General features: G+C 36.4%; 1 protein-coding gene across 1 annotated transcript; it reads left to right on the top strand.

Moving 5' to 3' along the window:
• The first annotated feature begins 8,653 nt into the window (after positions 1-8,653).
• On the top strand, positions 8,654-10,000 carry LOC101387512 (olfactory receptor 2W1-like). Its single transcript, XM_087438207.1, has 2 exons — positions 8,654-9,565; positions 9,947-10,000. The coding sequence occupies exons 1-2, from the start codon at positions 8,654-8,656 to the stop codon at positions 9,998-10,000; spliced, it is 966 nt and encodes a 321-aa protein (XP_087294333.1).
• Positions 10,001-14,895: the final 4,895 nt, after the last annotated feature.

The following is a 14,895-nucleotide window of genomic DNA, read 5'->3' as shown; positions in this document are numbered from 1 at the left end:
ATAAAAATTATGGAGTCATTAGCATAGAAATCATATTTAAAGCTATGATCTTGAATGAAATGAATAAAAGAATGAGTATAAACAGAAAAATGAAGAGGCCCAATGATTGAGTCCTGGGAACTCCAATGTTTAGAGAGAAAAGGATGGTAAAATATGTACTAGACAAATATTAAAGAAATATTATATTGCCTTCATAACATTAGACAAAAAATATATAAAGACAAAAAACATTATCACAAACAATTTAGGGTAGTGGTTTCCTCTGGGCAGAAGGAAGCAGAAGAAATGAGATCATGGAATAGTAAATAAGATAATATTTTATTTCTGCAGTTATGTGGTAATTTTATAGGCACTTATTTCATTACTATGCTTTACAACTCACATATGCATTAAAGTTATTCTATAACTGTATCAGTGACGGTTCAGACAGGAAAATACAAACCTCATAGGTATATCAAGGCAGAGGGAATTTAATATATAGACTTGTTGGAAGGGATGGAAAAAAAATTAAAAGTAGAGAAGCCAGCAGGAGCAAAAGGGAATTAATGACACTTATAGACATGTCTCTATTGCTATGTTATTGGAGACATAATTGTAGCTGGTTCTGGATCTTCCAGAGATGTCCAGCTTTGGCCAAGTCTGGAACTACAGTAGGTGTTGTTGCCACTGCTGCACTGTTGCTCCTGATACACAATCCTCTAAACTCACACAGAAATACCACCAAAAACTGGAAGCAGTTTCACCCCTCCTCTCAAACTCCAAACTCCTATCAGAGCTTCACATTGGCAGAACCATTGCAAAAGCCACATGAAAAGGAAGCTTGCAAAATGTTTGCAAAGTCCCCATCCCCTACAGTACATAGAATTGCATAGAAGTTCAGAAGTGGGTGCCAAGAGTAGAGGTTCAAGAGATTAACACAGTATATATCCAGTATTACTAAACTTAAAACACTTAAATAAGTTATTTTTCCAAAAACTTGAACGTAGATGAGTTTACGTAATGAAATGATCATTGATTTTTCAAGCCAAATGAAATTTCAGCATTCTGAAATGTCAGAATTCTGAAGTAAAAAAGTAGCTGTTAATAATGCCATCATCCTTAACATCCACACTTAAACCTGCAATATCATTGGGAAAATGCCGTCAAAATTCCATGGGAAAGTGATTTCCACCCCAAATTTCTATACCCAGCCAAATTATAAATTAAATACCAGAATAAAATAAAGGCATTTTCTGGCATGTAAGATGTTAATAAAATATATCTCAAAACCTAGTGGATGGTGTGCTGCATCAAGAAAGATTAGGTCACGGACTTAAGACAAAAGAGTAGCCAATGCAGGGTAAAACAAAGGAAATACTGAAGATGACGGTCATTAGAGATTTCAGGATGAGAGTCATGAAACAGGCCTAGATAACACCAGTTCAGACAGAGAAGAATGAAAAAAGGCCTACTGAGATGTTTTGAAGAAGAAAATGAAATTGATATACATATTAATGATTTGAATATTGAGAAAATATTAAAATTTCTTAAAGAAATGTATTCCATAGATTTATCTGAATTATTTTAAGTTTTGCCATGAAAATGTACATTTATGTAATCACTTAAATCACAATGCTATTTTCATTTGGAAAAAGAAATAAAATTTAAAACATTGAATTATTTTCATAGACAGCATTGGTACATATTTTATCAAAAGTCAAACAGTACAGAAAATTCACAAAGAATAGTGTGAAAGCAATCTCAGAAATCAGATCACCCTGAGATAATCTCTGCCAAAATATACTGAACATATTTCTGGACATCTCTTTCTACCTGTAGCATACACTTTACGCCATCTACTTAATTATTAATGTCATCAAATATTGATCTCCATCATGACATTTAATGAGTTACTATTATTATATTTTATATATATATTAACCTAGATAACATTTACTCAACACAATATTTAAAATACACATCAGGTGTTGTTATAACTACTTTATAGTCAACAAACATTGATTGGTCCCTTTTATATGCTGGACCCTCTTCCAGACACCAAAGAGCCACTGGAAACAATTGTATTATCATCAGGGAATTGAGTGTAGCCTTACTACAGGGCTAACAGGTCCTGACCAATTATTATTTGGAAATATTTGGAGATAGAGTCCCTAAAAGCACTTGAAAAGAAATCAAGGTTCACATGGAACACTATATCTGAAGAGATACTTATTTGATAGAATATTATATTAAAAAAAGAATAAGTTAGAAAAAAATTCTAAATATTATTATCAAAAACTTACCATCTCAATGGATATGCGATTGTATCAGCATTCTCCTGGACTGGCAAGCAGTACTATATAACGTGTCTACAGATTAACTTTGGTTTTCACCAACATGGTTGATTTCCTAATTGTAAAATAATCTTCAAAATTGCTTTCTTTATCACTATGCAGAAAGACATATTCAAGCATATTAATCACATTGAAATTTATCTGATTACCTTAGTGAGAGACTTGATAACTGATACAGGTAGACTCCCAAAAATCCCTAAGATTCCATAGGGACTGACTATACTCGTTAGAATATTTTTATTGATGATTTTTAAAACTTTCTTTGAGTCTTTTGCTCAAAGGTTTAACTTCTCAAAAGAGGCTTTCCCTGACCAGGGACAAACCAACAACCACACTCTCCCATCCTCCAATACGCACCATCTGCTCCCCTGCTTTATTTTCTTCAGCACTCATCACAATCAAGCTCACTGTACTTTGTGTTTATTTGTTCATTGCCTGCCTTCCTCAAATAAAAGTAAGCTCCATGAAGGCACGGAGTTTTCTGTTTTGTCTATTTTGCTCTTTGCTATATCTCTATTGCTTGTCAAATGTAGGTGCTCAGTATTTGTTGATTCATTCGGTTCGAGTGGTATAAACAAGGGAGATAAGATCTATATTCTTTTGGAGATTATATTTTAAGAGTGGGAAGATATACATTATGCACTGAATGTTTATGTCCCCCTAAAATTCATATATTGAAATCCTAACCCCCAATGTGATGGTACTATGAGGTAAGGCTTTTGGGAGTTGATTAGGTCATGAGGGTGGAGCACTCATGAATGGGATCAGTGCCCTAGTAAAAGAGACCCCAGAGAGCTCTCTCATTCCTTCTTCCCTGTGAGGACACAGCAAGAAGATAGTCATCTGTAAACTAGAAAGTGGACCCTCACAAGACATCAAATGTGCCAGCATCTTGATCTTGGGAAGGCCAAGATCCCTTCCCAATGTGGGAAGAAAATGTTTATTGCTTAAGCCACCCAATCATGGCACTTTTATTATAGCAGCCAAAATGGACTAAGACAACACATTTTAAAAGATTTAGAGTAAAGAGTGCTGTGGAAAAAAATATGGAAATATGATAGAGAATGACTAGGGTGAGGGTGACTATCTCAGATTAGATAGTCAAAGAAGTCCTCACTGAATAAATGATATCTGAATAACAAAGTGACAAGAAGGAGGGCAACTTGGGGACAGAATCTTACAGGTAAATGAAAGTAGTGCAAAGACCCTTTAAATGCTTGCAATCCTGGAGAGACACAGGGATGAGGAAAATGGGAGAAGGTGGGTGGGATAACAGGAGCCAGGTCATGGTGCAAATGGTAGGTCATGGTAAGGAGTCTGAATTTTATTCTAAATGCATAAGAAGTCTTGATAGATTTCAAACAAATTAAATTTTCTTTTAAAAATACTTTTGGCTACCACATGGAGAATGGATTTAAAGGGGAGAAAGTTAGAGCAGGGAAACAAGATGGGAGGCCAGTGGGTAATCCAGGAAAAGAAAAAAAAACAGTGGCTTAGTGTATGGCAGCAGCAGTAGAAATGCAGAGACGAGGCAAAGGTTAAAATGGTTCAAATTTTCAAGGTCAGGGCAGGGGAGTAATTAAGGATGACTCTTAGGTTTCTGGCCAGTAAGTGGTAGATGTTTGTACCATTTACCATGATGAGGAAGACTGGGGGATAGCAGATTAGGTGCAGTGGGAATCAAGAGTTCTATTTTAACCACGTTTAGATTCATATTTTATTAGACACCCAAATGTGAGTGAAATTAAGCAGTTGGAATTACCAGTTTGATGCTCAATGGAGGAGATTGGAGATATAAATTTGAAAGCCATCAATATGTAGATGGCATTTAAAGCCTTGGAACTATATGATATTATCCAGAGATAATATATTGGGAGCAGCCAAAATAGAGGAGAATAGAGCCCCTGGTGAGGGCATAGGAATCTCAGACTCTGTATTTCTAAAATTTCCACACACCTCAGTTAATCTTATATGCAGCCAAATGGGGAAACACTGCTAATAATTTCATTTTAAATGGCTCCCATGAGTAAAGGGCTAAAGCAAGCAAGAAGAAAAATAGGTAAATAAAAAGGGAACAGAAAAACACATCTTGATTTAGTCAGAGGGGATCAAAAAGACATTATATTGTACATCTAAGGCAAAAGCATCTACTTCACAATCTGGGTTTCCCAGTTCCTGGAAAAACAATGAGAAAATTTTCAAAAACTAAAGAATCCGGATGCTTTCTCTAATTTCTCCAGAGTAGCAAACTCATGGAATATAATCACAGAATAAGGAGCAAGGGACTAGAAAATCACTGTGCAGTAATGCAATTAAAGTAGATATATATACAGGACAATTTATATGCATTTTTGTTTTTCAAACAAAATTTTTCAAACAAAAATTGAATATTTTTATGGTTGGACTTAAATTATCAAATTCAATTACAACTCTAAAGAAGTTTTTTTAAACGAGAAGTAGAGCTATAGAAAATTTAACTAAAGGGGAAGAGAAGACAATACATGAGTGAAATTGAGGTCTCTAGTCAAAGTGAGTATTTTCAAGTATCCATATGTTTAGAATTTTGATAGACAAAAATGTGCCATTGATTGATTTTATGTTTCTTATTATCACCATTATTGATAACAATATTTAAAGAATATATATGCAAATATCCATGTACACTAAATATATAATCCTAAAAAGAGTGATTGAAAGAGGAAAAGAGTTTACCAGATGTTTTGTGAATTACTAGTATAAGCTCTCACAAAATTGATAAAAATGAATATTTTTATGGCATGCAGACCCCCTGAATTAATTTAAATAGTAATAGCTAACACTTATTTGAATGTTTACTGTTTGCCAACCAGCACTGTAACATTTTACATATGTTAAATTTATTTAATCCTTATACTAACCCTGTAAATGTATTATTACTATCCCCCTAATATAGGTAAGAAATCTGAGGCACCAAAAAGTTAAGTAATTTTCCCAAGTTCACCCAGCTGATAAGTGGAACCACTAGGATTTCAGCCCAGAAAGTCTAGCTCTGTCTACATCATACTATACTATATCTCAAATGTAGAATACAATGATTACTATCATAAATAACCAGATAGTTAAAATTGTTTTATTACTCATAGATGACAAATCATCAATTTAAACATGTATCATGAGTCAATTTGTGCTATGTGTTTTATTAAAGTAATTATTAGGGGTATGTAATTTTAACTCAAGGCAGCTCCTATGATCATAAACCAACTCATAAAATCTTCAGAATACACACTCGCTCCAGGATCTAGTGTTTAAATAGTGACCTCTGAGACACGAATGAAACTAATTGTCATAGACATTGCAGTATTTGAATTATCGATCATGGTCATCAAAACAAAGGGACATTAGAACTGACAGTAAAAATATATAAATCTTATGATCTTCAACTTACTATTCAAGGCATTGGAAATTGAACATCTTATCTTTCACAGATAACTGTTTTGACCTTGGATATCGGAGATAACTATTAGAAGTTATTTAAATGACATCTGTTCTGAGAAAATGTATTTCCAAACCAATATGTACTATTAGTGGTAAGATTATTTTATAGAGTTAACATACACTATAATTCTACTGTTGGAAATGCACATTATTTAACAGCAAATTTTATTTGTAATATGTTTACTAACTAGAGAAAAAATTCTGAAAATACATTTTTCTCATTTACTCTAGTGAAATTAATTGGATGCAGTCTCAATAATCTAAAAGATCTTTCTTGATGAGCTGGGTTTTCAGGTAACACTGGGAAATTTTGTTCAATTCTTATTCTGAATTAATGATCGCTTTTCATAATGTATTTCTTGCATCAAGACCTATTAGCAGGTTGATTTAAAGTCAGAACAAGTAGTAAGAATTTGTGACAGTTTTCTTCCCCTTACCTGAAGTCACATGGTCAAGAAGGAGGAGTCTTGAGGGAACTGGTATCTTAACACACTTGGGGAAAAGCAGAATTCACAGTGGCACTGCAGGGAAAACATGAGACCTGCAGCCCTGAAGAGCAAACGCTTAACTAAGATCTATTTCACAGTGTGGGCTCCACACTGGTCAAGAAGCAGAAGATCAAAGGAACTCTCTCTGGATCACAGTAATGTTAATCTTTAATATCTCTTGGAAAATAGCATGCCTGGGTTGGTAAAACAACTTGTGGGAAGTTTAAAAAAAAAAAAAAAAAGAACTTAGACCTATATGGACTTCTGCCTTTCTTTCAGAATTCTTAGAAGAAGTAAATATTGTAAATCTCTGTGGAAAATTCTCCTTTTTATGTATATTGTGAAGAAAAGATTAAATTTACTCTCTATTATAAGAGGAGGACATAAAGCTCTTTCTTGATTTGTGATTTCAGACATTTTGATCCAGCAGAAATAAAAGAGGAAGATGTAGATTAAATTGAAAATAAAGAATTAAAATATAATACTTTATTCGTGAAGGCTGTAGAGCTAGGAAGAACTCATATTTTTGATCCGTTTCTTTATTTTATTTATTTATTTTTTTTTTGTGAGCAAGATCAGCCCTGAGCTAACATCCATGCTAATCCTCTTCTTTTTGCTGAGGAAGACTGGCTCTGAGCTAACATCTATTGCCAATCCTACTCCTTTTTTTTTGTCCCAAAGCCCCAGTAGATAGTTGTATGTCATAGTTGCACATCCTTCTAGTTGCTGTACGTGGGATGCGGCCTCCGCATGGCCAGAGAAGCGGTGCGTCGGTGTGCGCCGGGGATCTGAACCTGGGCCGCCAGCAGCGGAGCCCGCGCACTTAACTGCTAAGCCACGGGGCCGGCCCTTGATCCGTTTCTAAATCTCATAATGTGCATGCAAGATTATTTAAAGATTTCCTATGTCAGGTTTTTCAAAGGCAGAGAAGGATTTTTTCCCTTCTTGAATTAATCTTTGGAGGCTACAGTGATAATGGAAATAGTTAAAGAATTAACATCATGGGACTGGCTTTAATTTTTAAAACATTTTCATTTTTGTTTTCATTTAATTTTAACTACAGTTCTGTCTTACTCAGAAGTTAGGCACAATTACATATACCACATGTATGTCAAAATAAATAAATATTAATTATTTATTCATCCCCCTACTCAGATATTATAGAACTCTAATGATGTGTGACATCTTGCAATACATTTCAGAGTTATTTTTTTCTTTCTGTCCAACTTGGTCAATGGCAGAACCCAGGCTCAAAAAATGATTCTCAGAAAGCTAATTCTGAGGATATCATCAAATGACTGTCAAAACAACTATCTCGACCAGTATATTCAGTTAGTCTTCTAAATGTGACCACTTTTGAATCATGACCACAGTTTGAAGTAATTTCTTCGTAATATTCAGGAAACATACTTTAAATGGTGTAACAAACAAAAATCACAACTTTTCTACTAAATCTACAGAGAGAGAGAAAGAGGCACAAGTTTGATATTTAACTGTTGTTTTTCAATCATATGTTTTCTCTAAGTTTTTTGTCTTTTTAATTTTTTTTAGAGTAGTTTTAGGTTTATAACAAAATTAAGAGAATGATACAGATATTTCCCATATATCCTCTCCCCACACACATGTACAGCTTCTCCCATTTACAACATCACTCAACAGAATGTTACCTTTTTTTGGATTAAGATAGTGATGGAGGAAATTTTTAAAAGTGAGAGCATAGTCAACAAATATTTTTGCATTCAAATTTACCAATTTTGGTGATAAATTATGTATTAGAGATGAGAAAGATAAAAGTGCTGAGGATAAAAGCCAGATCTACTACATAGGAAACTGGGAAATCAAAGGTGCTAATCACTAAGACAGGGAAAAAGAGGACCACTCTTTCATTCCAACATTAACCAAATAATTAGATTTTATAAGTGAATTCACTGACCAAGTAAAACAGTATGTTCATTACATAAAGCTAACAAGCTTTATAAAGAATCATCGAGTCACATCATTTTAAAAACAGATTTAGTCAAAACTGCCAAATTTACATGTGAGAAAATTCAGACCCTGAGTTTAAGAGTGAACTCCCCAAGGTCATCTAGATAAAAATATAGCATGGAATTTATCACCATAAAAGAATCTACAACAATATCATATTATTTGGCTATAATTTTTACTTTACCATTAATTTTTTTCAATTATTAATATAAACTCTCTCCATTTATTTACTTCTGTATTTCATCAAATTATTTAGATAGTCTATATTGACAAATTTCTTCTTTTTCTTATTATTCTTCATTTTCTTCTCCTCCTCCTCCCCCTCTTCTTCCTCCTACTCTTATCATTCTAGGATTTGGGCATTGAAGGACTATGGACCAAAGCAATTATACTTTTCTACGTGGTTTTATTCTGCTTGGCTTCTCCGACCACCCCAAACTGGAGATGGTCCTGTCAGGAATTGTCACCATCTTCTACTTAATTACATTGGTGGGTAACACAGCCATCATTCTTGCATCTCTCCTGGATTCCCGTCTCCACACACCGATGTATTTCTTCCTTAGGAATTTATCTTTCCTGGATCTATGTTTCACAACCAGCATCATCCCTCAGATGCTGGTTAACTTGTGGGGACCTGATAAGACCATCAGCTATGTAGGCTGTGTCATTCAACTCTATGTTTATTTGTGGTTGGGCTCCATTGAGTGTCTTCTCCTGGCTGTTATGTCCTATGATCGTTTTACAGCTATTTGTAAGCCCTTGCATTATTTGATAATCATGAACCCACATCTGTGTGTCAAGATGATTATTATGGTCTGGAGTATTAGTTTGGCCAACTCTGTAGTATTATGTACACTCACCCTGAATTTGCCCACATGTGGAAACAACCGTCTGGATCACTTCTTGTGTGAGTTGCCAGCTATGGTCAAGATAGCTTGTATAGACACCACAACAGTTGAAATGTCTGTTTTTGCTTTAGGCATTGTCATTGTCCTTACACCCCTCATCCTTATTCTTTTATCCTATGGCTACATTGCCAAAGCTGTGCTGAGAATGAAGTCAAAAGCAGGCCAACGAAAAGCAATGAATACTTGTGGATCTCATCTCACTGTGGTGTTCATCTTCTTTGGAACTATTGTATACCTATACTTTCAACCAGGTAATAGTGCCTCCAAAGACCAAGGCAAGTTCCTCACCCACTTTTACACCATCATCACTCCAAGTCTCAACCCTCTCATTTATACCTTAAGGAATAAGCACATGAAGGATGCACTAAAGAAACTGGTGATTTCGTCGTTTCTTATGGCTGAGTAGTATTCCATTTGTGACAACATGGATGGACATTGAGGGTATAATGCAAAGTGAAATAAGTCAGAGGGAGAAGGCCAAATACCGTATGATTTCCTTCATTAAGTAGTAGATAATAACAACAATAAACAAACACATAGGGACAGAGATTGGATTGGTGGTTACCAGAGGGAAGGGGAGGGTGGAGGGTGAAAGGGATAATTCGGTACATGTGTGTGGTGATGGGTTGTAATTAGTATTTTGGTGGTGAACATGATGTAGTCCATGCAGAAATAGAAGTACAATGATGTACACCTGAAATTTTTGCAATGTTATAAACCAATGTTACTGCAATAAAAAAAAAAAAAAAAAAAAAAGAAACTGGTGAGAGTTGACCACAAATCTACAAAGAAGAGGAACTGGAAGTCATAGAAAAATATTGGAGTGGATAAGGCAAAGAAATATGTTTTCTAGTTGTCTTTAATTTTTACTGAGGCAAGTAATCTGTAGATCATAGAGATCAATTAATATAATAATTTTCATATGTAAACATTTTGTGATTGTAAACAATATTATAACCATTTGTTATGCCTCTGATCATTGGCATCAATATCAATATCTTGGGTAAAGAGTCTTTGTTATTTGTCTGTTACTTCTTTATCATGATACAGGGGAGTGAGAAGGAACAAATTAAAGGGTTTTAAAGGTGACAACACAGTCTTATTCATTTCTTATTCTTTCATTAAACATTTCTTCCATGAATGTCTCAATCTCAGTGGAAGGAGAATATAACTAGTTCGAGATTAAACAGGCTTTTGACATAGATCTATGGAATTATGAAACTTATATGAATTTTGAGAACTGTAGCAATGTCGTATGTAGTGGAATTTCATAAAATGAATAAATATTTTTATTTCCATTTATCATGATATAGTGTTCATCTTTTTGTGGGAAAATGTGATAACTTTAAAATTAAATTTTATTATTTTCTATGCTCTGATACCTTTCTCTAAAAGACACCATTATTTTATAGTTGTTGTAATCTAGATAGATTTGGAAGGATACATTGCTGGATTCTAAAAGTAACATAATATTTTCTCTTCTATCACTTCATAATTCTTGAAATGTGAAGAGAAAGGAATCACTGGATATTTTTTACTTTCCCAGTCAGAACAACACAGTTATGGCTCACATAAAATATATTTAATATGATACAGGATATTGTTGATGTCCTTATTTTCCACATAATACCTCTTTTAGAGTTGCCTTCAGAAACAGTTCACCAGCTCACAGAAAGTGTCCAAAAAGAGAATATAAGTTTGTTCTTAACTTATTACAATTTGTAATGAATAGAGTTGGGAAATATATTAAGTCATTTGCTACCTGCAATTACCTAAGTACACCAAAAATATAATAGTAATGGACTCTTAGGAGAAAATTATATTTTATATCTATAAATGTTTGTTGTCCTATTTATGTGTACCTTCATTTTCTCTTTGGCTTAAGTCTTTTCTGCATTGGGGTTGCAAATTAAACCAATATTTCAAATACTTAATCTCCCTTTTATTTATCCAAAATAAATATGTATACTCTGACCATTATATTAAATTACAATCAATCCTTTAAATATATTGAGCTTCTATAAGCTAATCAGTACTTCTATAATCTAGTCATCCTGACCTCACACTTGTGAAATAATATGTGACTTGAAAAGGTAAGTGATAATAGTAAGTAATAATAATTAAAGCCAATTTTGTCTTTGAATAGAGGTTACTTTCCTGACCAAGGTCTCACACCAACCTTCAGGAGAATTTACCACACGTGCTCTAGTTTGTCTAATGTGGATGGTCTACTAGCACAATGTCAATATTCTTGAAGAAACCTAAAAGGCTAAAGGAGAAAAAACGTATGAAATAAACATTAGACTAGGACATAGAAGACTGGAAATTGAATCTCAAATTTACCTTAAGAAAAAAATCACTTAATATTTCTAAGCCTTTGTTTTCCTCAATTTAATATGGATATTACAATGAACTTATGAAAAGGAAGGAAGTCAAGATGGCGGTGTAGGCAGACTCTGAACTCACCTCCTCCCGTGGACACAGCCAATTTACAACTACTCGTGGAAAAATTACCCCTGAGACAGAACTGAAAACTGGATAAGAGGAACTCCTGCAATAACTGACAATCCTAATTGAGGTGGAAGAGGCAGAGACTCCCTCCTGGAGCGGAAAAACACCGCCTTCACAAGCCACAGTGCCTCATGGCTGCCCGGAAGCAGCGCACAGGTACGCAGCCCTCCCTGGAGGCGTGGGGCCCTAGGCGGGGAGCGCCCCCACAGGGGGCATTTTGTGGACCCAGCACAATCGAGACAAGTGGCATAATATCTGACTTTGCCTGCTACTAAAACATTGGGGAGTACCCCCAGAAAAGCTGGTTCACAAAGAAATTAAAACTGGCTCTTAAAGGGCCAACAGGCAAACACCCGTTTCAGAAAGCAACCTAAAATCACCAGAAAGAAAGGTGCACAGTGCTGTGGTGAAAAGAGACTCACCTAATAGGCCCTGAGTGCATCTCGGTGAGGGGTGAGAACTCTCTAGGAACTGGGACATTGGCGGCAGCCATTGTTGTGGCCTGGTGTGGATGTGCTGACACAGATGCCATTGGAGTTCTCCCTGAGGCCTGCTAGCCCAGGTCTGCCCCACCCGCTAGAGCACTGATTTAATCCAGCTCAGCCAGGGCAGGCAGCCCACACTAGAGACTGGCCCCACACAACAACAAGCCCTCAGGCAACATGTGGGCCTACATAGATTGGTGACTGGATTCTGTGCTGCCTGGCAACTGAGCCCACTTCAACGGGGCACGACGTGCACAAGGAGCTGGTGGAGAGTGTGGGGCGGTGGTGGAGTGTGTGGGGCTCCCGCAGTGGAGAGACTGGGTCTGCTTCCAGAGGTCGGGACATGCGCACGGGGCAGGACTGTGTTCACTGTGTGTGTGGACCTGGGGGTGGCAGGGCTTGTCAGCTGCAGAAGACTTGTGCTTCTCAAAGACCCACATAGGGGGTTTGCCCCACCTTCCAAAGCCTGAAACAATTGGATGCTCCTGTGCCTGAGGCCAGCCCCGCCCAGCTGCAATCCTCAGAGAACTGACAAGAGACCTAAAGGCTGGAAGCTTATAGCAAATGTAAGGCCCTGAGCCTAACAACTTGCCACGCTGGGGGCCTACTCACTTAAAAGAAATACTGTAACACAAAAGTGGTATTAGAACTTGCAGCCAACTGTGCTGGGTCTCCCCACACCTGATAAAGAGACTGAAGGGCCCACAACAACTACAAGCAGCTGAACATTACAACAGCTGGCTAGGAGCATAACTCGGCCTCTCTGGGTGCCTACAGGGAGAGCAAACAGGCCACACAGAAGGACACACGTAGCCCACATAGGGGTCACCCCTGGAACATTGAAAACTGAGGGAAACCTACTGCAGGCCTCCTAAGCCATCACTTACATAAGGCCACCTATCCAAGAGCAGGAGACGTAGCTGACCTACCTAATACTTAGAAACAAGCACAGGGAAAGAGGCAAAATGAGGAGGCAAAGGAATACCTTCCAAGTAAGAGAACAGGACCAAACCTCAGAAAAGGAACTAAGTGAAACAGACATGAGCAAACTACCCGACAGAGAGTTCAAACAAAGAGTGTTAAGGATGCTCACTGATCTGGGGAGAAGAATAGATGAACTCAGTGAGAATGTCAACAAAGAAATGGAAGATATAAAAAAGAACCAATCAGAAATGAAGAATACAATACTGGAAATGAAAAATTCACTAGAGGGACTCAAAAGCAGAGTAGAGGATACAGAAGAACGGGTCTGCTAGCTGGACGAAAGACTAGAAGAAATTACCCAAGCTGAACAGGTAAAAGAGAAAAGAATTAAAAAGAGTGAGGACAGTCTAAGGGAACTCTGGGACAACATCAAGCGCACTAACATCCAAGTTATATGTGTCCCGGAAGGAGAAGAGCGAGACAAAGGGGCAGAGAATCTATTTCAAGAAATAATAGATGAAAACTTCCCTAACCTAAGGAAGGAAACAGACATCCAGGTACAGGAAGCACAGAGAGCCCCAAACAACATAAGCCCAAAGAGGCCCACACCAAGACACATCATAATCAAAATGTCCAGAATTAAAGATAAAGAGAGAATCCTAAAAGCCGCAAGAGAAAGTCAAGTTACATACAAAGGAAACCCCATAAGGCTATCAGCTGACTACTCAGCAGAAATGTTACAGGTTAGAAAAGAGTGGCACGATATATTTAAAGTGCTAAAAGGAAAAAACTTACAGCCAAGAATACTCTACCCAGCAAGGTTATCATTCAAAATGGAAGGAGAGATCAAAATTTCCCAGACAAGCAAAAATTAAAGGAGTTCGTCAACAAGAAACCAGTGCTACAAGAAATGTTAAAGGGACTGATTTAAGGGGAAAAGAGAAGACCACAAATAGGAAAAATTATCTATTTCCATGATAAGAGGGTAAGGGATACAAATGCACAAAAAAGAGGTTAGATATGATATCAAAAACATAAAAGGAGGGAGGAGGGGAGTTAAAGAGTAGAGCTTTCAGATAGCGGTCAAACTAGAGACCATCAATTCTGTATAGAAGAAGAAAGGAACAGAGAAGGACTACTAAAACACTGAGAAAAAAAGAAAAGGTAAAAAATGGCAGTAAGTACATACTTATCAATAGGTACTTTAAACGTCATTGGACTAACTGCTCCAATGAAAAGGCATAGAGTGGCTGAATGGATAAAAAAACAAGACCCGTATATATGCTGCATACAAGAGACACACTTAAGACCTAAAGACACTCACAAACTGAAAGTGAAGGGATGGAAAAAGATACTCCACGCAAATGGCAATGAAAAGAAAGCTGGGGTAGCAGTACTCATATCAGACTAAATAGACTTTAAAACAAAAACTGTAAAAAGAGACAAAGAAGGGCATTACATAATGATCAAGGGAACAATCCAACAAGAGGATATAACACTTGTAAATATCTACGCATCCAATGCTGGTGCACCTAAATATATAAAGCAATTATTAACAGACATAAAAACAGAAATAGATAGTAACACAACAATAGTAGGGGACTTTAACACTCCACTTACACCAACGGATAGATCATCCAAACAGAAGATCAATAAGGAAACATTGGCCTTAAATAACACACTAGAACAGATGGACCTAGTAGATATATACACAGCATTCCATCCAAAAGCCGAAGAATACACATTCTTTTCAAATGCACATGGAACATTCTCCAGGATTGATCAC

This window comes from Ceratotherium simum, chromosome 13, assembly GCF_057802395.1.
Source record: "Ceratotherium simum simum isolate JZ-2026a chromosome 13, ASM5780239v1, whole genome shotgun sequence".
Classification (NCBI taxonomy): Eukaryota; Metazoa; Chordata; class Mammalia; order Perissodactyla; family Rhinocerotidae; genus Ceratotherium; species Ceratotherium simum.
The sequence above is the reverse complement of the archived record's forward strand: the minus strand, read 5'-3'. Positions and strand labels throughout refer to the sequence as shown.